The 22,893-nt window shown below is 54.7% G+C and overlaps 7 protein-coding genes across 7 annotated transcripts; 2 read left to right on the top strand and 5 right to left on the bottom strand.

Annotated features, from left to right (window-relative positions):
- Positions 1–397: 397 nt before the first annotated feature.
- PUNSTDRAFT_146369 (uncharacterized protein) lies at positions 398–2,494 on the bottom strand (the record flags this gene model as incomplete). Its single annotated transcript, XM_007388061.1, has 6 exons — positions 398–668; positions 784–1,347; positions 1,409–1,597; positions 1,658–1,775; positions 1,829–1,932; positions 1,996–2,494. The coding sequence occupies 6 exons, from the start codon at positions 2,492–2,494 to the stop codon at positions 541–543; spliced, it is 1,602 nt and encodes a 533-aa protein (XP_007388123.1). The 3' UTR covers positions 398–540.
- Positions 2,495–3,054: 560 nt separating this feature from the next.
- On the top strand, positions 3,055–4,054 carry PUNSTDRAFT_24189 (uncharacterized protein; the record flags this gene model as incomplete). The annotated part of the gene is made up of 3 exons (XM_007388060.1): positions 3,055–3,768; positions 3,816–3,971; positions 4,022–4,054. Coding segments are annotated over 3 exons (903 nt in total), but the record flags the coding sequence as incomplete, so codon positions are not given.
- A 472-nt stretch (positions 4,055–4,526) lies between these two features.
- Positions 4,527–5,965, bottom strand: PUNSTDRAFT_138373 (uncharacterized protein; the record flags this gene model as incomplete). Its single annotated transcript, XM_007388059.1, has 4 exons — positions 4,527–5,314; positions 5,365–5,477; positions 5,531–5,791; positions 5,841–5,965. 4 exons carry the CDS (start codon positions 5,963–5,965, stop codon positions 4,527–4,529), a joined length of 1,287 nt encoding a protein of 428 aa, XP_007388121.1.
- Positions 5,966–6,845: 880 nt separating this feature from the next.
- PUNSTDRAFT_122751 (uncharacterized protein) lies at positions 6,846–8,399 on the bottom strand. The gene is made up of 4 exons (XM_007388058.1): positions 7,665–8,399; positions 7,502–7,568; positions 7,265–7,429; positions 6,846–7,185 (listed from the first exon to the last, which is right to left on the bottom strand). The coding sequence occupies exons 1-4, from the start codon at positions 7,808–7,810 to the stop codon at positions 7,150–7,152; spliced, it is 414 nt and encodes a 137-aa protein (XP_007388120.1). The 5' UTR covers positions 7,811–8,399; the 3' UTR covers positions 6,846–7,149.
- A 654-nt stretch (positions 8,400–9,053) lies between these two features.
- On the top strand, positions 9,054–13,828 carry PUNSTDRAFT_75877 (Dna2-domain-containing protein; the record flags this gene model as incomplete). The annotated part of the gene is made up of 16 exons (XM_007388057.1): positions 9,054–9,260; positions 9,306–9,452; positions 9,599–9,647; positions 9,833–9,913; positions 9,975–10,115; positions 10,170–10,293; positions 10,353–10,527; positions 10,591–10,691; positions 10,747–10,957; positions 11,022–11,159; positions 11,241–11,354; positions 11,412–12,350; positions 12,409–12,534; positions 12,785–13,056; positions 13,115–13,412; positions 13,463–13,828. 16 exons carry the CDS (start codon positions 9,054–9,056, stop codon positions 13,826–13,828), a joined length of 3,489 nt encoding a protein of 1,162 aa, XP_007388119.1.
- A 3,378-nt stretch (positions 13,829–17,206) lies between these two features.
- PUNSTDRAFT_138370 (uncharacterized protein) lies at positions 17,207–18,357 on the bottom strand (the record flags this gene model as incomplete). The annotated part of the gene is made up of 3 exons (XM_007388056.1): positions 17,207–18,047; positions 18,105–18,260; positions 18,317–18,357. 3 exons carry the CDS (start codon positions 18,355–18,357, stop codon positions 17,207–17,209), a joined length of 1,038 nt encoding a protein of 345 aa, XP_007388118.1.
- Positions 18,358–19,334: 977 nt separating this feature from the next.
- PUNSTDRAFT_138369 (uncharacterized protein) lies at positions 19,335–20,995 on the bottom strand (the record flags this gene model as incomplete). Its single annotated transcript, XM_007388055.1, has 5 exons — positions 19,335–20,148; positions 20,206–20,253; positions 20,311–20,370; positions 20,433–20,867; positions 20,928–20,995. 5 exons carry the CDS (start codon positions 20,993–20,995, stop codon positions 19,335–19,337), a joined length of 1,425 nt encoding a protein of 474 aa, XP_007388117.1.
- Between the last annotated feature and the right edge of the window lie 1,898 nt (positions 20,996–22,893).

Here is a 22,893-nt window from a genome sequence, read left to right as displayed (position 1 = left end):
GTTTGAGGCTTTGAGCGTCTTTTGCTAAACATTCTGCTTGGTATCGTGTACACAACGTCTCAAAAAGAAACTATACCGTTGCGTGCGATGCGGAAGAATGGCTGTCGTATCAGATCAAACCTAGATCCTCATCCTATTATCGTCGCTAGTATATATAGCCTTAAAATAAGTATGCATATGCAGCATACGATGAAACAAGGTGCTGCAATTATGGCAGATAAGTGTGGATCAACGGGGCCGATCTGACCCTTAAGTCAGGAGTCGGAACATACTCACGCATTACTGCGTTTGAAGAGAATAAACCGTGCTATAGCTGTCAAATGGGGCGTCGAGGCTTGGAGGGCACAGTGGTGACTGAGGCAAAAGCACGATCATATTATATTTGTACAAATGATAACGATGCCCGAGGTAAACGTGGCATTGGTACTCTACGATGGGTTTTGAACCGGCATGAACCGCGGGCGAATGAAGTGCACTGGACACGAATCGGAAAGCAATGGGAACAACAAAACAAGACGGCGACCGAGATACACTCTTTTTTCAATCGAGCAAGACGCTCCGCCACACGAGCTCGCCGCGATCGATATTCCAGATCTCCATGCCGTCCGTATAGTACGCCGCCAGGGCTTCGGAGGGTAACAGAGGGCGGGCCGGGATCGAATCGAAAGCTACAACAGAGAAAACACGGCGAAAGGTCAGCACCATTCCGAGCCACCAAGGAAAAGAAGAAGAAGAAGAAGAAGGAAAGGGGGAAAAAAAAAGAAAAAAAAGTGCAAGACTCACTCGGCCGATGTTCGTACTTGTGCTCCATCCAGTGGATGTACAGCCCCTCCGTCAACGACGCCCGCACCTCCCCGTCCGCGGCGCCCAACACCCGCACCCGCAGCTCGGGCCGCGCCCGCTCGAACCGCTCCCACACGCCCTCCCGCCCGCCCTCGAACCCGCCTCCCCTGCCCACGATCCGCACCGGCTCGCCCTCGCCCTCCTCCCCCGCCGCCCAGCCGAGCTCGTCCGCGGGCGGCGGCTCGTAAAACGTCGTCGTCTCCGCCGGGACCCACTTGTCGCGGTCCACGCCGGTGACGAGGTCGACGGGATGCGTCGCGCCCGCGGCGGAGAAGGTGGGGACGAAGGAGGAGGGCGCGGAGGGGAGCGCGAGGAGGGGGAAGTCCGGGAAGGCGGGGAGGGGCGGCGAGTGCGAGGGCGAGAGGGCGTAGGCGCCCGAGGGCGAGGCGAAGAGCGCGGTCGCGGGCGAGCGGGCGTCGAAGCCGAGCTCGACGAGGTGGTAGGGGAGGGTGAGGAAGGAGATGGAGGGCGTGCGGATGACGAACGCGCTGAATTCGGCTTCCTCTGGAAGGAGATCGTCATGAGCCCTGGTGGACGAGTGTGGAGAGATAAGGAAGGCACGTACCGGCACACCAGTAGGCGTCCTTGTGTCGGTGGATGAAGCCGTCCATGGAGCGCATGTTGTCGTAGAGGTTCATACGAAACTCGGTTTCGGCGCGCGTTTGGATGAAGCCGAGGTGGCCGCGAAGGTAGAGCATCGAGTCGGTGTGCGCCGGGATAATGACGTCGTAATCGCTCGCGACATCCCAGGGGACTGTAAAACACGATGCATGTCAGTTTGGAGGGTAACGCGGTCTGGAGAGGGAGAACATACATTGAGATTGGAAGCTGCCCATGAAGGTGTCCACATCGGCCCATCCCCACCATTGCGTCTCGGAGTGGAGGAAGTCCCGGAAAATGTATCCTCGCCATATCCGGTATAACGACTTGTTCTGATGAAAAGGTGTCGGCAAGCATTTCGGATCGAAACAGCAGAGCATAATACCCTATCCATGTCATTCCGCTCCATGAACACGTCCAGCACCTCCTGCCGCTCTTCTGCGCTGCATTTCCATTGACGGCAGAAGTACTCTCGGTGAGCGGTCCAGTCTGAGATCGCGTTCGTCAGCAAAAGTACGAACACAGGGGGGGGATGACACGGGAGGTATGTACATTCAAGCCGAGTAAGACACCGGAAAACGATGTTGGACGACGGGTCCTCGTGCTCGAGGGTGGCGTATTGGCCAATGTCCAGGCAGGCATCCTGCTCGTCTTTCCGAATGCCGATCCAGACTAGCTCGACGGTGGGGGCGTTGGCGCGGAAGGACGCGAAGAAGTTGACGAGCGCGGGGAACGGGAACGAGCCTTCCCATATCGCGACGACGGATATCCGGGGCGCGATACGTTGCGGTAACGACGTCAGAGGCGACGATGGAGGAGGAGGTGGCGGAGGGAGTGACGGAGGTGAAACATCCGTATCGACGATGGTTTCGGCTGCGGAGAGCGCCTGGGGTTCGAACGCGTCCGGAGGTCGTGCCTGGAGCGAGAAGAAGGAGGTCGAGACGAGCACGAAAGTGCAGAGACACGCGAGTAGGACGAGGCGCGGTGTCAGGCGAATAGGGCGCATGCAGCCGCTGTCGGCGCTGAGCTGCTGGACGAGGTTTGCGTCCATGGGTATCGTTTGCAATCGCCAGCGGGGTATACAAGGCGGAGAAGGCTAGGAGTCGGACGAGAGAAGAAAGCGAGAGAGGGTTGCGGCTGGTTCGGGGAGGGAAGCGGGAGCAGTGTGTCTCATTAGAGGAGGTCAAATATCACGTTTCTGGGTCGCTTCAGGTGCTGCTTCCGAGTTGGCTTCTGCTCCCTGAAGCGGGGGTGAAGCGCGACTCAACTTTGACCACCCCCGTTTCATGCACGCTTCAGGACCGTTTCTGCTGCAGCTCCACTACATCTCGTGTATAGGTTCTATCACTTTAGGGTTACTTACCACTCTTTGTATCGTCGCCACAGTTACCATAACCTACCATGCCGCGCTATACCAAACGGCAGCGGGCTACACTATCCCTTCTGAATGCATTCGTCTCTCATACAAAGCACCGATATGCGCATCTGCGGAAGGCACGAAGAGCATACCATCGGCAGAAAGCCCGTCGAGCCTTGCTGGGCCCCCGTCCGCGTCGAGCCATCAATGAGATCTCCGACATATCAAGCATCCTGAGCAACCTCTCCATATCATCCGACGACGACACTAATTCGGATTCAGCGTACACGGATAGTGTCGATGATGATGACTCCGACGTTTTCGCCGATGACGAGTCGGACTCGGATGATGAAGACATCCCTATGCTGCTGCCGTCAACCGTTGGCCGCCTCATCGTCAAAGAATATCTCACCCTACATAGAGACCGTTACCAAGCTCCTCGGACTGGGCTGCCACGAGCTCCAGGCCATCTCCGACACACACTGGACGTTATGAAGGAGCAACGTCCGGATCACTTCCGCAATGACTTGAGAGTCAGCCCCGCTGTGTTCGACCGAATTGTCGCAGAGATCGAGCATGATCCGATTTTCAGCAACCACTCTCATCATGCTCAGATGCCAGTGGAAGAGCAACTTGCCATTGTACTCTTCCGGTTTGGGCACAACGGCAACTCTGCTGGAGTGTCCCGCATCGCAAAATGGGCTGGTGTCGGGAAGGGGACAGTTGAGAATGCGACACGGCGTGTTATGACAGCAGTGCTCCGGAGATCGTTCATGGACCAGGCTGTTCGTCTTCCAACCACGGTGGAGAAGGAGGAAGCCAAGCGATGGGTTGAACGAAAATCGTGTGACGAATGGCGGGATGGCTGGCTCTTCGTTGATGGTACTCTTGTCCCGCTTTACGACCGACCACACTGGTACGGAGAGAGTTACTACGATCGCAAGTGCAATTACTCTCTGAACATCCAGGTGTGTAATCCTTCCCACTCCAATACCAAATGCTTATCGCAAGGTAGGTCATATCTTTGCCAAATCTGCAAATCATCGATTTCGGCTATGGCTTCACCGGGAGCACACATGACTCGACGGCATGGAAGGAGACGAGGGTGTATCGCGAGCACGAGATGATTTTGGAGGGTCAGGAATGGATCTGGGCAGACTCCGCATATCCTGTCAGTCTGTCCCTCATGTCGTATATCTGTCGCTCATATAGCTCCCGTAGGTCAAACACTGGGTGATTGCCCCATATAAGAAGCCTGATCATGACCTTCCTGAGAATGAAGACTTCAATAATCACCTATCCATCCTCCGTATCCGCTCTGAGCATGCAATTGGGTACCTCAAAGGGCACTTTCAATCTTTGAAGGGTCTTCGTGTCCGTATCGTGGATGAAAGGTCGCACAAGATTGCCACATATTGGGTCGCAGCATGCATAGCTCTCCACGCGTTTGCTTCCCGATATGAAGCAGAGGAAAAAGACTCAGATTCTGATGAAGATCAATTCATTCGAGCGGGTCTATCATCTTCAGACTCTGACACCAGGAGACGTGCTACAAGCCAACGTCCTCCTCGAGGTGATAATAGCTTGGCAGCAGGGAAACGACGACGTGAAGAGCTAAAGCAAGCTCTGTTTGCCGCACGCGAACACAGGAGCACCTTGCGCGAGGAGGATAGTTCTGATGAATATGATTACTAGCGAGATAGCCTAGCATACGGATGCCATATCTCTACTGTGCCAGAGTGCCGAAATTGAACTCGTTTTCTGCATTGCCTGGCGGTCCTGCTCCTTCCGAGTTGAATCCGGCGAGCCCGAGGTCAAATGGCTGCAAGGGGACAAACAACGATGAGGGCGTAGATACGGTGCTCGACGATGAGGCGGCGGCGTTATGACGGAACTTCTCCATCTCGAACATCAGCGTCATCCGCCTGATCTCCAACCGTTCCTTCTCCAAGGCCCTATCGGCCTCCATCTGCTTGACCTTCGCCATCTCAAGGTTGAACTTGTGAGTCTGCCGCTCCGCCGCCAACCGGATCTGACCCTCAACTTTGATCTTGCGAACGCCAAGCTCCGCCTGCTGCGTCTTCTGCTCTTCTGCCGCAAATTCGAAGATATCATCGCGTCCCTTGCTTTTTTTTCCTTTTGCGACCGACTGCGATACTGGCTGTGAGCGGGCAGGACGTGCCGGAGTGTGCTTAGCCAATGATGACACATCTACGGCCTCGTTCTTCACAACAACATCCACACCCTCGTCTTTTATGGCGAGATCGTCGGTCTTGGATTTCTCGACAATCACCAGTCCGCCGTCCTCATCATGGTTTTCGTCATCAGTCTTCTCAATGGCGGGTTCGTCGTCACTGAGCTCTCCAGGGATCGTGGGCTCCGAATCACTCTGACCGAGAACAGACAAGTCGAATTCACTTGAGCTGTTGCCGATCCCGACGGGCGTGACGTTCGGTCGCTCTGCAATGAGATTGCGGATCTCAAAGAACCAAGGGAACTTCGACTTGATGGCGACTGCAAGGTGTTCAGCGAAAGCGAGGATGTGCCAGGACAGCAGTACGTACGCCACTTGTTGACGAACTCATTTTTTGCATCCTCATCGATATCCGACGAGTGCTGGATTCCCTCTCCCGTCGACCCCAGCTCCTCCTTGTATTGCTTGGTTGCCTTGATGAGCCTGTATACGTGGAACATCAGACGGTTTCTTGAAACTCTGTCAGACGGATTCACTTGTCGATGCGGTTTTTTATCTTGTCCGACCACAGCTTCTTCTCCTTGCTGGTCTTCGCAGCGTGGAACTCGTCTTTGAAGCTGTCATGCTTTCCGAAGACTTCTGCTGCCACCATGTACTGGAACTCTGTCTTCGGTTTCCCACCACCGCGGCCTGTCGAAACGTTGGCTCCCACACCGGGGAATAGGGCCTGTTTGATGTCTTCGTTGTCCTCAACGGCGCTGATGAGAGACCATGTAAGGTCCGGGTTCTTCTCCCATCTAAACACAAGTGAGATATCATCCGTGAACAGTGGTGAAAACTTCGTACATGTTGTCGTTAACCTTGACCTTCGCTTTGGCCGGCACAGCCGTTCCCGCTGTGTTGTTGACAGGTGCGAGCCTGACTTTCTTCGCAGGAGATGCTACTGGTTGTCGGGGGACACGCTTGGGCATACTGAGATATGCGGCGAGATGGGAGCAAGAAACGGACAAGTCATGGAATTTTATCGATCAGTTTACAAATGTGATCAGTATGAACTACAAGTCTGAAGGGCTTGAAGCGAAGCGCGCTTCGAGGTGGCGAAAGCGGCTCACGACTCGCTTCACCGTTTCGCCGCTTCACCCTGAATCGTCGAGTCCCGCTTCTGCTCGAAGCGTTGTGCTGAAGCGTCGCCCTTGAAGCGATATTTGGATCCCCCTATTGTGGAGAGCGATTCGAGGGTGTCGCCGATCGTCGTGACGAGCGCGAGCTTCGATGGACTCTGGGGTGCTCCCTGAATCGGATCTGTGCGTAGCGCGCGCTGCTCACTGCGCCGAGATGCGGAAGTTTGACTTCCCTCAACGTGTTCATTTGGCGGCGTTGAGTAGGCGTTCGAGGAAGGCTTCGTGGCCAACATTGTCATCGTGGACGGTGATGAAGCGTTGCTCTAGGCAGTGGACTTCCCTAATCTGGGGTTCGGTCGAGCGGATCTGGCGTCATAGGTTGCCATAGCCACGTGGGCGATCGTCCGATCAGGGCGGCAAAACACGGCCTTCGATTTCTCTTTGCATGGCGACTATTACATGTTCGAGCGGTTCGCAGTTAACTCACAGGTAAGTAGTGTCGACAGTCGCGGGGAACCACCCTCATGAGGCGGCAGAAAAACATACTTGGACCCCTAACATTGGTGGATATATAACATTTACGACTAGGGGACCCTTGACTGGTTCGGGGTGGTGACGCGCCCAACGTCTGTAAGTATGCTCTTTCCGCCTTGCATAGCTCGCGAACATGCTGCATTACATGGAGCAGCAGTAGATATTTCTCGTGGATCTCGCTTTTCCTGTCACGAATGGCGTCGAAAGTTGCCCACTCTAGTAGGTCGTGTTGTTATGAGTACCAAAGACCATCCAGCGTGAGATGCAGCGTATATATATATCCCCAAGTCGGTCTGGAATAGCCACGCACTTTATACGCTTAGTGGAGAAACCGGTCCTTACCAGGCGCTTTCACAAAATAGGTCCGATCGGGCGGCATACTGATATCCAAAAACAGGCCCGCCCGCCAATTGTTCGCGAGCGTAGCAATACACGAGACAGCGCCTTGACCGTACAACTCGCGCGTACGGAAGTCCCACATCCACAAGCCCCACAACTAATTACTGGACGATCGTCGTGTTGGCCGTGCAAAGGACCTGCAGATAAGAACCAAAAAAGCCGCGTTAAGATCACCGCCCGGCAACCTGCGGCTTTTTGTCGACTCAAGAGGCTCACCTCGCCGATGCCGATGTTGTCGCAGTTGTCGTCGATGTTCGGGTTGTTGGTGAGAAGAAGGCTAAACTTGATCCCAGCGGCTCCCGCGATCGAGCTGCAGGTGTCGCCGCTCGCGACAACATGCGTCACGTTGCAGTCCTGGCCGATGATGCCCAAGCACAGAGGCTGCAGAGGGAGAAAAAAAAGCACGCCAAGTCGAAATCAGAAGACGTTGTTACGGAGTGTGTGGACTATTACCTCTCCCAGGGCGAGGTTGGAGCAGTCCGCGTCGATCTTGTCCGCGTTCACCTCCTCGAGTTGCAGCCTGTAAGGAACGACGGGGCCCGTTCAGAATGCGCAGCCTTCGAGACACGGCTGGACACAAAAGGCGCGGTCAGGAGCGAAAAAAAAAAAAACCTACGTCGGCACGTTCTGGGCGGCGGCGATGCTGTTGCAGGTGTCGCCGAGCTGGACGGTGTAGTTCCTGGCGCAGTTGGGCTCCTGCGCCGTCACGCCGACGGCGGCACCGAGTGCGACGAACGCGACGAGGGCAGAAAAGCGGGCCATTGCCACACGGTGATGACGGAGACGAGAGGACGGAGAGAGAGAGAAAAACGAGGGGGTCGACTGCGAGAGCTGTCTGCCGTTCCATCGCCCTCCCTCGCCCTCTTTTTATACTCTTGCCCAGTACCTGGGTACACGCCTGGCGTGGGCAACGTCCGGCGAAGTGGGCGCACGGCCAACGCTCCCCGTGCCAGGGGAACACGACGCGAAAGGTATCCCGCGATGAATCGACGCTGCGCAGTGCGCACGCAAAGTCATGAGACGGTCGCCACGGATAAAAAAGCACGTGTACGCGAAGGAGCGCCGTCGAATTCCATATATAGACACACTTGGCGGGTGATGCGCTCTCCCCGCAGGCCCGGAACGGCGGGATGCGGTGATGGCGTCGGTCCCGAGACCGACGCGGCGTATGCCGAGTCAGACTTGTCGACTGCGCTGTCGCAAATAGGCACTCCAGGGACGGTCCTTTCGGTGCATATGGGGTGTTGAAGAGCGCACTGTGTGGGCGTGTCGGCGAAATGAGAGTCACGACGGCGAGGCACAAGCGCCCGCGGCTATGGTAAGAGTACACCGCGATCTTCCAAGCGGAAACATATCTGATGCGCCCGCCGTGGTCCGGAGAGTCATATCAAGCCGTGCATGCGTGCGTCAGTGATCATCCGCCGCGTCCAGGAACATAAGAAAACGGCGATACGTACAGACTCTTCGCACCCACGAGGACAGGGACTTTTGAGAGTACACCGGTCAAGGGGACGATATCAGCGATTCAAGAGCCACTGGTGCCTTCTACTTATTGGTCTATCAGGGACGACAAGAGCGGGTCGTGTCCAGAAGAAGAGGTCGAGGTCGAGTCGCCGTGATTGCTCCCGATGATGGCGGAGACCACAAGATGGATCAACTTGACTTGGAAAAGGAGAAATGGGCGCGTCTCCTTTTCTTCTCGAGGTCGAGGTCGAGGTCGAGTCGCCGTGATCGCTCCCGATGATGGCGGAGATGCATCACCTTGACGCGGAAAAGGAGAAATGGGCGCGTCTCCTTTTCTTTCCGAGGGCTGATTATGTGTCGGGGAGTGATATAATCTCACTGGAAAACGCGCAGGTATGTTACCTGCAGGGCAATGCTGGTGGACGAGCAAAGTCCCGAAGGGCCGTTGCCGCTTCAAAGCGCCACGCCACCACCCTCCACCACCGCGTCTCCGTCAACGCGCCGCCAGAATTTTCCCACGCATCTCCAATCCTCTAGCAACATGCCGGCCCCGACGCGCACAGCAGCAGAAGAGGCTGCATTCATGAGCGAGCTGCTCTCCGGCTTGGACGACTCCTTCTTCAACTCCTCCTCCCCCCTGGCATCTCCAGCGCGACACTCTCCTCGTAAACACCCGAAGAAACACCACAAACGCTCCTCTCCTGCACCTCGACCGAGATCCACGCCTCTCTCCCCGCTCTCCTCCCGCGTATATAATGCACAACATGCCCTTCTCACTCCCCGAAAGCACAAGTCCCCGAAGAAGCCGACGCACAAGTTGGAGAACGTGCAGGCTGCGGACGTGGATCTTGCCGCGCTCACTGCCGGCGCGGAGGACTGGGACTGGGAAGACATGCTCACCCCGAAGAAAAGCAGGTCACCCCATAAATCTCACCGCGACGTGAGCCATCTGTTTCACGCGAACTCGTCGTGTTTGCTTACGTGGACAATATGAAGAGAAAAACACCCGTGCAGGCGAAACTACCGTCTTTAAAGCTCTCTGCCTCGGACGTTCCTGACCGCTCTCCTGAAGCGTACACACAAGAGGAATGTACGCGGTGCGTCGTCGAGTCCATCGACGAGTTGGAACAATCAGGTCGATTCGTCAAGGTATGCACCTATCTGGGGAAGGGCGTTTTTGGGCGCGCGCTCGTGAATCACACGTGATCGCGTCGCTGATGCGTGCAGCATTGATCCCGGGCGCCCCGCCAGGTTTCCCTCCTTAGACGACATTGCTGACTGCGTCCCCCCGTCAGGTTCTGACCGTCCGGGATGATAAAGCTATCTACTCCACGCACTCTTCGACTACTCAAAGACGGGTTGTTCTCCACGACGATTGGGCGTGGACAGAGCTGGAGAAAGGTTTCTTCCGCGCTCCTCATCTGCCCCGCATGACCTCGCTGATTCGTTTTCCTATTTGCAGGGGACGTCGTCAACGTCTTGGGCTCGTTCAAGAGCGATGCCTCCGGAATTCTCAGCGTAGACATAACATCCAAGAATAACATCATCATCGCGCATCCCGATCTGCTCTTAACAGCTACCGCATTGAGCAACGCAAGTCAATGTGCGTGTCTTTCGTCCTTGGTGCTGAATCGGTTTTTGATTCCTCTGCAAACAGGTCGACGAAAACCTCTTCTCAGCTCGCTGATTAGGCAAGCCTCGTCTGAATCAGGCGCTAGCCCGAGTTTGGTATGGGGTAACATGCTGCACGAAGTCGTCCAATCCTGTCTCAAAGAGGGACGGTAAGCCAAGAAAAACTTCAGTGGGTCTCCGCGCATCCCGACTGACGGACCAATAACAGATGGGACGAAGGCTTCATATCCTCGCTGATCAACGGTGTCGTCCGGACCCCTTCTGGCCTTAGCAGTCTCGTTACGATCGGTTGCGACGTCGAAGCGGCGAAGAAAGAGCTCAACGCGAGAGCGGTCGGTATCAAAGTGTTTGGAGAACGATACATACAACAGGGGAATCCAAGGGTTAGAAACTTTCTACGAAGGCCATTTCGGTTAGAATATGGAGCTGACGAGGTTTTGTCGTAGGAAGACGCCGTGCTCGTCAACACCCGAGCCAAGAACGGTCAGAAGAGTTTGTTGGCCATCACCGCCCTACACGACGTCGAAGAGGACATGTGGAGCCCGAGGTTCGCACCTGTTGTGCCCGTCTGAATGTTTGTGATCTGATATCTGATGTGCTAGGTGGGGCCTGAAGGGCAAAATCGATGCCAGCGTACAAGGCGTTGTCGAGGAGCGTACGGAATCGCCGTTCACGAAGACCAAGATGGTAGCCTCGGCGAGCACGATGACATCCTCCCCCTTCCCGTTCGAGATCAAGACGGGTAGGAACGTGGCCGGCATGGAACATCGTGCTCAGACCATGCTTTACACTTTATTGATGAGCGAAAGGCGCGTCTCTTCTCGATCTTCGGGCTCCGTCGGTGTTAACGATAAGGCCTCGTTCTAGGTATGATGAGGCCGTCGAGAGCGGGTTGCTGTACTACACCCAAAGCGAGGAAGTCGTTCGCGTTCCCGCCGGCCGCGCCGAAATCCGTGCCCTGCTTAGTGTCCGGAACGAGCTGGCTGGATGGATGGACAAGCGAGCCAAGGCCAAAGTTGGACGCGATCGGACCGGAGAGCATCCCGACGGTGCCGATGATGATGAAACCGTGGAGGGCATGGAATACGACAGAAAGGAACGCGACGTGGTGCAAATCGAGGACGCTGCACGATTCCTACCAGAGACTATCGACGACGAGCGGATATGCAAGCGCTGCTACGTGTCGGATGCATGCATGCTCTACCGCAGGGTGAGTATCTCGGTGCAATCGCTTCAGCAGATCACTCATGAACCACTTTCTCCTCAGGCTGTGGAGGACATCGAGGACGTATCTTCGCCCATCGCGGACATTTACTTTGAAAAGACGGGCCACCTTACCGTCTCCCATCGCGAATTCTTCAAGAAATGGGAGCAACTCATCTCGCTCGAGGAACGCGACATCGTGCGGTTCAAGAAGGAACTCTGGATCATGGGCGCGCGTGAGCGCGAGGCCAGAGGTCGGTGCTTCGCGGACATGGTGCTCGACCATGCATACGTACCGCCCGCGGCACAGGCACACCATCGCATCCACCAGTTCACTTACCGCTTCGTCAAGCAAGGTGGTGAGACAGACGAGGCGGCCTCTCTGCTGAACGGACACATGGGTGTCGGCGACGCCGTCACGATCTCTGTGGAGCCCCACCTCCTTGCGCTGTCCCGTGGCTTCATCGTCGAGCTCACTCCGACAGAGGTCATCCTCGGTGTGGACCACGAGCTGCACCTGGGGCGCATCGCGGCCCGCACCCGCACCCCCACTCCGGACGTCCTCTTCCGCATCGATCGCGACGAGCTCTTCGGCGGGATGAGTCGTGTCCGTGATAACCTCGCGCATCTGTTCTACCAAGATGGTGATAAACGCCGCCTCGGGCTCGTCGTCGATCTTAAAACGCCGCAGTTCGATTGGCCGGACGTAGAAGAAGACGACGAGGTGGAGGTGCTGGACGATGCATACGCGAAAGCGCTAGAGGGGATGAACCCGAACCAGCGCGAGGCGATGGACAAAGTCATGGCTGCACAGGACTATGCACTGATTTTGGGCATGCCGGGCACCGGGAAGACGACGGTCATCGTGGCTCTCATCAAGGAGCTGGTCAGGAGGGGCAAGACGGTGCTATTGACGTCTTATACCCATTCGGCGGTGGACACTATTCTACTCAAGCTATTGGATGCTGAATTCGGTATCCTCCGTTTGGGTAACGTTGACAAGGTACGTGAAGTGATTCCGCGTTGCCGAAACGCCATGCTGATTTCAAACATGCCATCAGGTCCACCGCGATGTCCACAAATTCACGCTTGCGGCGAGGAAGGAGGCGAACAGCGTCGAAGAGCTCGAGAAACAGATGATGACGCCTCCCGTCGTCGCGACCACGTGTTTGTCGATCGAACAGTCAGTTTCTTGCGCGTCTCTCCACAGTTTGTTGTCTAATATGAGGAACCCAGCCCGGTGTTTGCACGAAGGACTTTCGACTACTGCATCGTGGACGAGGCATCCCAGATTACCTTGCCTACCTGTCTCGGACCTCTACGGCATGCCGAGAAATTTGTTTTAGTCGGCGATCACTTCCAACTCCCTCCTTTGGTGAGTCTCGGATATCGGTTCAACCAGCTGCGGCTCTCATGATTAAGCAGGTGCGAAATAAGGACGCGAAGAAGGGCGGCTTCGACGTCTCATTGTTCAGGCGCTTGTCCGACGCGCATCCACACGCCGTAACGGATCTTGCTTTCCAGTACCGCATGAACGAAGACATCATGACGTTGTCCAACAAACTCATCTACAGCGACCGCCTCCGGTGCGGGTCCAAAGAGGTCGCGAAGAGAGCTCTGATTCTGCCTAGGCGCGAACAGCTCACGGCGATGCACAAATCGTCGTGCGGGAACTCCACCTGCTGGATCGAACACCTTTTGGCCGAGAGGTGATGTTGTTGGCTGCCCACATCTAGTCTGTTTCCCTAACATTGCATTTGTCTCCAGCTGCAAGGCGGTTTTCGTCGACACAGATCTAGTACCCGCTCGTGATTCCAAAGTCGGCGACTTGGTCCAAAACGAGGTCGAAGCAGAACTAGTGTATCAGACAGTGCGATCGTTACTCGCCGGGGGTGTACGAGAAGACCAAATCGGCGTAATATCGCTTTACCGCCAGCAAATCAAGCTCCTCTCGCACCTACTTCAGGATCATTCGGGCATCGAGATCCTCACCGCTGACCGGAGTCAAGGGAGGGACAAGGACTGCATCATCATTTCGATGGTGAAATCGAACGAATCAGGAGCTGTGAGCACCAGATCTCGGTCATCTCTTGATACATGCTGACTGGCCCTCAGGTGGGTGAGCTCGTGAAGGACTGGCGGCGTGTTAACGTGTCCGTCACCCGCGCTCGGTCAAAACTTATCATATTCGGGTCGCGGAGCACGCTTCAGAGCGCTCCGCTGTTGAATGAGTTCTTTATGCTCATGGCCGACCGTAAATGGATCTACAATCTGCCACCTGGCGCACATCAGATGCATCGTTCGCTGATCCCGCTGACAACCCGCAAACGATCATCGAATGTGGCGTTGCTTTCCGAAGCGGATCCACATTCCGATCGGCATGAAGCGAAGAGCAACGCCTGCTCACCAAAGCGAGCACGACTGGATCCGAGAATTATCGATGCCCGACCTCTCCTCAAGGATCTCGTGAATGATATATAAGGAGCTATGTTTACGACCACCGGTGTAATATTAGTATATACACATTATCCACATGTAGCATATCATACATTTCACGTCACCGCATCTCGCATCCATCCGTATAATGATATTGATCCAGCTTCATTTCACTAATCGTCCTCTTCCGTGAACCAATAATGATTCCAGTCCGCTTGGCACGAGCATTCTGTTTCTGCATCCTTGTGCAAAAGTTCAAATTCGTCGCCCTTGATGGCGTGTATGAGATATGAGCTATGTAAACACTTTTCAGTTGTCATAATCACGCCGACGCCTTTTGGCTCACCTGGACATCCAAAACACGGGAGCATCATATGTGGTGAGTGCTAAACAGTATACGGTCTCCCCGGTCCCGCTGGTCTGGCTGTCCCCGAGGGTAATGAGCCCGGGGTTTCGGCATTGAATGAAACGTTCTGGCTCTTTCCCGACCATACCAACGATGCGTATCGGGAAGTAGGCTTCTGATAACTCCTCCATTGGTACCCAGCGCATGTGCGCTGTCGTGTCGGGCGTTACAAGGCGAGAACAACTATGTCGTTCTGAGGGAATGCTACTGTTCCAGTGACGATTGATGACCTAGTACGAATCGCTAGTCAGATTTCGCAAGGATGATCCGCGCACTGAATGGACTGAGTGCTCCTGCCTTCGTTGATCCTGTGATATCAACATATTGGAAGATGCCGGTGCACGTGAAGGAAAGTTCGAAGGGCGACTCTGGAGGGACGTAATTGTACCATTCTTCCATAAGAACGTGTTTCGCTGCCTTGAACCACGAGAGAGAACCGAGTTCATGCAAGAGCCAGTTTTGAAGCTCTCGTTCGTAATGCGGGGCTATTTTGTTCAAGTACATCGCTACATCGTCTGCAGTACAAGTACACCTATCTCTCGTCAACAGATAGGTCACCCGGATAGCATCTGAGTACTTACTCCAGTGTTCCTTCGACAACCTGCCTCCTCACAATCGATAGTTCCTGTTCCGGGATTGCCCTCGGGATCTCGTACCCTTTAATCTCCCAAGCAAAAAAACGCGCCTTTTGGAAATCATCAGCGAGCTCGTTTAGAGGGCAGGTCAGATCCATTATGAGCTGCAGGACTGGATCATGATCACTTAGAAAGGAAGCCATGACGCCTTTCAGGCTGCGTATCCCTGCCCTCATGGAAGGTTGAAGGTGCGGACCGCTGCCTTGCCCGTAGGGCGTTTGCATGTCGAACATCAGTGCCTCCAAATCCGATGGCCGGAGTTTCTGGAGGACTTGTGGCATGGAAACCCTACGATAGATCATCATAAGCTCTCGTTAAGCTAACTGGAAGAGTACAAGTAGTACAAACCTTGTACGAAACAAAGGCATGGAAAGAGATGACCATACCCAGACGTTCCATATTGCGCTATCCACGCGTTCTTGGGAAAGCATGCGATGGAAAGACTTTCGCTCTATAGAATAGGTTGCGTATTCGTGATATACGGTCAATAGGAGGGTCACAACTAAGCCCTCGAGGACTGGATCTGCTGTGGAAGCAAGGAGGTACCATAGCAGAGAAACGAATCCCTCTGACAGTACGACTGGCCTCGCGTGGTGATTTATGTGTATCAAGAAATCGAAATAATGGCCCAGCAGCTGCGTCAATCCTGCGATCGCCGTAACTTGATGATCTGGATGCCTGATCCACATAGGTCATCATGGCATGTCATTTGATGAGTCGGGTTTGGGGATCTAGTGGGCTCACCGCATGACAGTTATGAGTTGCGTAATTCCGGAATCAAGATTCTCCAGGGCACCTTGCAAATTATATTTCCTGAGCCTAGTTGTCGAAGAGGAGACATTGGCAATTCCAAGGCACGTCTTCAACACCGTTAGCACGTCGTTCTGCGCAAACCACACTAGCGCACGGCGAGATGACGTCAATAGAGGTTCATGATGCTTCAACCGTAACGTGAGGTCACGACGCGTGCTTTCCAGGGCCTCGATAGCACCGATCCCTTCTAGATACGCACGCATGCTATCGTGGAACGAAGCAAGGGCAAAGATGCAATAAGTAGTTGACATTCGCGTGTATGGGTGTGATTGCCTTGAGAAGCTTCAGCGAGTGAAATAACGTATACACGGTCGCATGATTAGTAGACGTACCGCGTTCTACGGACAATGCCAGAGCACAACTTCCTGAACTCCCTCTGCGACAAGAGCTTTGGTACCGCCTCACCGCGACATGTGAGGCAGCCTAGGTGCCTGAAATCGCCGACATAATCCAACAGCATTTGGAGTGGGGATATCGCGGAAGTGCGTGGTGAAGCGGACCAAAACGTCATACATGTCCCACAACGCCTTTGCAAGATGGTCGCCTTCATTTGGGCCTCCAGCAGCTCAGCTACGCGTTTAATAGATGGATCGGCTCCAAAGCCGAGCCTGCTCATCGTCTTTCCCAGAAGCCTGTTAAGTCGCTCTCCGCCGATTGACAGCACTTTGCCTAGTGTGTTACCCAATCCCACCGCATCCGAAGTTGTATCAAGCGAATCCGTGACAAAAGTGAAGTCGTCCAGAAGATCGTCTGCCTGTATATCGAAGACAGAAGAGGCGTCGGCTAGTGTATTGCCAGGGTTCGGGGAATGAGGCTTGTGCACCAGTCGTCCGACGATGCGGTCGAGACGTCTTCCGCCTGCCGACAGAATATGACCCATCACGCGGCCAGGACCTGCCAAATCAGATTCCGTGGAATTCGATTCCAGAGATGCGACGATGGACAGGTCGTCCGCGATATCCGCGAGGTGCGGACGACGGTGAAATGGGTCTTGCACTCCTGGCATCGTGATAATCCTTGCACTGTCACGCAGTCTTGGGACGCACTGCGCATAACAGCGATGGATGATGAAGACCAGCAACAACAACGGAAGGCGGATGGACGTGAGCCCCGTTCAAAGTGAACCGGGGACCGGAGAAGGTATCAGCGCAAACATATCATTCGTGATCACGTGTTTTTGGGGACATGCCGCGCCGCCAGCCACCCCGCGGGATTGGCGCACAGAAAAACGTCGTTGCTCGCAGTAGAGCATGCTCAAAATCCGGTTCATCTAGAGTACCTACAGAAAAGCGAGGATATGTGGACGCGATTGACTTATTCGGCCGGCGACGACGGTACGAACCTCACCCATCACTTCATTTCGACGGACTTGCGGGAAACTATAGTGCATCGAATATAATAATGTATTGATAAGGTATTTCGGTTACATGATATCGTCGTTCGTACAAAGAGTGATACGCGTGTTCAATACAGAGAGGCAACTATACAGGGGTTCAGTTAGGCGACTATACAGGTGTTCACTCAGACAGTGAGCACCGAGAGCTAGAGCTAGAGGCAACGGCTTCGCGATCAGATCGAGGGGGCGCGCCCCTGTTCTCCTTCTTGCGTATCGTTCTCGCGTTTCCTGCCCGAGGTCTTGCCCTTGCCCTTGCCCTTGCCCTTGCCACCGCCCGTGTCTTTGCCTGCACCGTGTTGGGTGTCCATGTGCCGTTTGAAAGCATCCTTCCTCGATATGGTCGCGTCGCAGATCGTGCACAGCAGCTTGAGTTTCAGATGCTGGTTCGAACGCAGATGACGTTCCAGAGCCCTCTTGTCAGAACACTTGGTATCGCATCCTTCGTAAGGGCAGCTGAAATCGGCAACTTGAAGGCCAGCATTCCTCTCGACGATATGAGCCATTATATGTTTGGAGATCTTCCCGCTCGACACCTCGGCAAGCACGATGCATCCTGGCCAAGGGCAAGCCACCATTGTGACGTCGTCGCCAGGGGAGACCAGAAGTCCCGAGTCAGCGCTAGAATTGCTCGGCAGAGCTGCAACCTGGGATACAGTATCAGGATGGTCCTCAATACGAGACGCCGAATCGTCTTCCTGGGCCAATGTTTCATCGACCTCAGATTGCGCGTGGAGATGGTCTGAGAGGATTCTTGGCGTCATCGGTTCCTCTGATTCGACATCGGAGCGACTGTCTTCATTCACAAGTGCCGCAATGGATATGCGGCGAGCGGCGAGAGACACGTTGCGAATGCCAGCCTCGTTGGGAATGCCCGCATCGTTGGGAGTGTCCGCCTCGTTGGGAGTGCCAGCGTCCTTGGGAACGCCAGCCTCGTCGGAAAAGGCAACCTCGTCGGGAATGGCAGCCTCGTCGAGAATGCCGGCCTCGTCCAGGCGGGGCTGCTTCACGTGCGACCTGAGCAAACAGAAGATTAACACAGCTGTACGATAACAAAACACCATGATTGCGTACCTCTGCCCAACATCGGAGGAAAGACTTCTCTTACGACCACGGACTCCGTTCTGCTCGCTTACAAGGCTATTGAAAGCAGACTGCCAAAACGGGTCTGTATCGAGTGGCAGGGTCGCCGTGCCAGCATCTGGGTCTTCAGCCACTGCTTCTAGGTAACTGCGAGCGGCTTTGAGGATAATCGTACTGACCGTGAGGGAACAATCGACACGTACCATTGGATGAGAGCAGCTTTCACGGATTCCTTGAAGTGCATGGCTATAGGTAGCGTGGTTTAGGAGTGCGATAATGCGACGCGATTGAGCGCGACTGGCGAGAGATGGGATATTGGTTGATCGAAGTAGGTTGTCAACCCGGAAAGACAGAGGAAAGGTTGATATAGCGAAAGACACAGGGAGGAGGGGGGGTTTTTAAACCCAAAGGCTGTTTGCGCACCGTTGGTCGCATGCGCCGAGGGCCACAGCGAGCCAGAGAAGGGCAATCGGGGTGGTGGGCGTCACATCGCGTCTCATTGTCGTCCTGATTGCGAGAGGTGTCCGTTCCTCCAGTTTCGAGCTTGTAGCGCGAGTTGCCATAGACCTCATAGACGCGACGACTGGGATGGAGCTGCGAGGAGGACGAGGAGCGGCGAGAGCGCTGGCAGCTAGCTGAAGGATAGGCCTGATTTCCATATCGGGTCGTTAAGGTGCCTCGCGGCGCGTGAGCGTAACGAGGTGACACGGATTCGACTGGCCACGGCACTGAGTCACGACCAGGTCCTGCTATTGTGCTGTTGTCAACGATTCCATGTCCATCTAGAAGGAAAGCAGCAGCATAGACGCACCCCCCAATATGGACATCCCACGAGCATTACAGTAGTTCAACAAGAGAAAGAAGGTGAGAGAAGGACAGTATGCAGGTGAAGTTGGCGAAACCCAGCGATTATTTTTTCGGTTGCTGCTTCCCATCTCCGGAAAGACGGTAGGGACCGGCGGTGACACGTGTTGGTCGGGCCGAGCGGACCGAAAGGATAGGGTCACGTGATGCGGGCGTAACCGAGGAGGAAAGAAGACGACTTGGCGTGGAAGAGTAACGTTATACACGTTACTCACGCCATAGAACAAAGCCCAGAGTAGCACAGATCCCAAGGAGCAAAAGAAAAGGCGGAAGAGTAGTCCGAGTCCCCAGAGAACAGAAAGTTTGCATGGATGCGTAGCCCAAGAGAGTCGACTAAGAGAGTCGACTTAGGTCACCCTAGTGCGCCCCCGACTTCCAATGGCGATCAACGGTATCGGGTCGGGCAAATTCCCTGTTGCAGATAGCGCACTGTACTGAGATTCCCATATGGGAGCCGCTGAGAAGGTGCCGAACGAGACCCAGGTGCTTGTCGAAGCCGGTACCGCAGTCCTCGCACCGGCGGCGAGCGCCTTGCGCGGAAACGTGTTCGCCCATATGTTCGGCTCCTTCTTCGTATCCTGACACTTGGTGATTGCAGTCTTTCCAACAGCAGGCGTAGGTCCTTTTCTCCAGTTCAGCCCAGACTTGTTTGCCGTCTTTGATTTTCGGAAAGCGGTGGGAAGGGAGCCGCCTGTACGACGCCTGCGGAACCCTAGGGGCAGGGACCTCTTGCTCGTCTTGACTGATGGCCAGATCTCCAACGGGGGATACGTCAGCATTGCCATCATTGGCGGAACCTCTCGCGAGGCGTGCAGATCGGCGCAATGCAACGTCTGTCGACTGGTCAGCTTTGCCTTTCGCAGACGGCTCCTGATTCAGACAGAGCGAGGAGTGTTGCGACGCTGGCGCATATTGGACGGCAGACTGATGAGCCGGCTGCGACGGAGGCGTCATCCGGGAATAGTGCGTAGGTCCATGCTGATCGATGTGCAAAGTCTTTGGCTTTCCGGAGGGAGACGGGCTGATGTCGTCGTGACGAACGCCACCTTGCATGGCGTGAAGAGACTGTTCCGTGGATGATACCGACATATCGTAGTCAGGGTACGAGTTCGCGATGCTTTGAAGGCTGAGATTCGGATCTAGCCATGGCGAATCATCTTCGACAACAGATCTGCTTGACATATGAACATCCTGACGATGCTGGATAGACGAAACGTGAAGGACGTACGAAAACGTGATGAACTGAGGGGCGAGCGGCATAGATGCCATCGTGTGCCTGCTACTAAATTCGTGAGAATCATGTGTTCGCGGTGGTATGGAGAATAGTACGCACGAAGCCGGAGAGACTTGAGTGCAAGGACTGACAGCCGAGTAAGCATCACTGAAGTCAAACCTACGAACGGTGAGTTAGGATGGTTTGTTTATACGCTGATATACGAAGGGTTGACGGCGTACTGGCTGCTGGTGGCTTGCGGAAAGAAGGTACCGTCAACCGCAAGATGTGCTTCGGGCTGTTGAGGGGTTATGGCGGACGCGGAAGGCATGACCAACGAAGGCGCCGATGGAACCATGAGCGTGGCGTCATGGTAGTGTTGATAAAAGGATGGTTTGAAGGGGAAGGGGGATATCGAAGGCATAAACGACGGCGGGCAACCATCCTTCCGACCGTCGTGGGCGGGAACGTAAGTGGGAGGAGACTCGACGGCGAAGCTTGGGGATGAACCGGGCAACGCTGAAACAAAAAACGATGGCTCCGAGCCGTGACACGGTACAGAGGAGGATTGAGGGATGTCGAGGGTGGGGTCGAAGGTGGCGCTTTGGTCGGTCGCCTCCTTAAGAAGGGCCGAGAACTGTGGCCGGTCTTGGTTGGTGATCAAGGGGGCGTTTAACCTAGGTGAGGAAGACACCGTTGGTTTCTCGCGTCCAATATACGCGAAACGAAGTACTTACAAGTCGGTGAAGCTCATTTGTAGCTCCTCTGGGGTGAACATGGGAGTAACGGCGGTGAGGGTGCTCATGACGAGGAATGCGCTCTGATATAGACGAGACGAGGATCCGTAGCGGCGAAGGTCGTGGGAGGGAGGAGAGGAAAGGATGCAAGTCGAAGTTGGGATACGTACCGAGAGAGCGTAAGTTGGAGTTAAGTAAGAACCATGTTGAACACGCGTTGACACACAACGCGTAAACATCAGATGGGGTTCAAGTCATGACTCGCGAGAATAAAGAGCATGTGCGGTGGGGCACTGCTCGCCTCTGTGGCATTGTCGCGGGGATTGAAATCGCCAGATGCAGGCGTGCCGATAGAGGATACCACGAAGCATGATCGGGGCATTGTATCACGAGAGTCAGCGCTGCGACTCGGAGGTTAGTCCTGGCGATGTATCGTACGCATATGTTGCGCGTATGTCGTAGGGGAGGTGAGGGGGAATGTTTCACCATGTCGAATAGCATAGTAATGCATCACAGCCTCGTCGTCTCGATATCCTGGATGTCGACTTCCCGGGCACAACTCAGCGTCGTCCAACCGCATATATGCGTCCAGTATGATGCCCACTGATAGAGCGCGGTATGTGAGCACCGTAGGCAAGCAAGTCCCCAGAGCTCGCGTCAAGGCAACAAAAACCAGGTAGATTGGCTTTGCCCGGGTGAGACATTGCAATGCAGCAATTGTGGTACGTGGGAACCGGCATTGCATCACGCTAGGCTAGACGACGACGACGCACGTCGGAGAACGCATGCCCGTAACGAGCAAGGCAACAACATCCTAGCGGAGGTTGTTCGTAGCTTCGCGTAGAGATGCTTAATACCCCCCTCCCCCCAAGAGAGCGCTCGGGAAAATCAGAACTGGTGATATCTTGTCGAATCTCTGGCTCATAAAGTCTTGTAGTGACACCGGGGTTTCCTGCTAGACGTCGCAAAGACTATGTCCATGAGATAGAATGCCGATTGTAATCAGTACCGAGAACGACCACCAGGCCGGAACGCCCAGGACGAAGAACCCGCCGAATGAATTTGGCAAAAAAAAAAGCGCTGGAGATCCTCGTGACTCGTCGCACGTGCGCTCCCCCAGCAGTGCCAATCTTGACAATGAAAGAAACTCAAAGCCCCCTCAAAATTTCATCTCGATGTATCTTACGTTCTTGGATCCAGCCTGAGAACATGTGCCTTCGTTAGGTGATTGATGATACATTGTCGGGTCTGTGACCGTCAATAGCTAACACTTAAACACATCCTGCAGGACCTGGCGCATCCGCTAATAACCATCAAGCCTAACGTTCTTGATCCTGATGCCGTCGAACCTGGGGTGAATGCTATCAATTCCGATGACACAATGTTTTGTTGGTAACAACAGCTTTCGGTTCTCGCATGGACGAAGAGGGAATATCGCACTCCCGAGGCGAGTCTTACACCAATAGCGCAAACCGTGGTCCTGATCGCACACTAGTATATACCCGGGAGATTAACAAGCTTATTGATGTGTATGGCCTTGTTCCTGACCTTCCCTGAGATTCGACCCGTGGTCGGAACACCTACGGTATTCCCCGCCGACTTTCTACTACGGACGGCCCGTGGACGAACAGACCGCACACGTACACCCCCGAAAACGCGCATAGTCTGCTATTGGACACCCGATGGCAGACATGAGCAGCTATCCCAATGCGCTGTCCAACCCAAACAACAAGTCAGCGATGAATGGACCTGTGCAGCAGTATCTCGTCGTGTATTTGGTGCGATATCGTACGGCGCACGGAATCACGACAATCCGTGTCTTTTTGCTTGGTTGGTTTAAGTCGTACTTGGCTCGCCTTGCAATCGACCTGAATATGCGAGCTGTTCTCTATATCCCCCAACGTACTCACTTACATCTTAGGACTCTGTGATCAGATTGCGCCTGCAGCTGGGTCGTGGGAAACTT

Source organism: Punctularia strigosozonata, assembly GCF_000264995.1.
Source record: "Punctularia strigosozonata HHB-11173 SS5 unplaced genomic scaffold PUNSTscaffold_16, whole genome shotgun sequence".
Lineage (NCBI taxonomy): Eukaryota > Fungi > Basidiomycota > Agaricomycetes > Corticiales > Punctulariaceae > Punctularia > Punctularia strigosozonata.
Note: the sequence above shows the minus strand (reverse complement) of the source record. Positions and strands in the feature narration are given on the sequence as shown.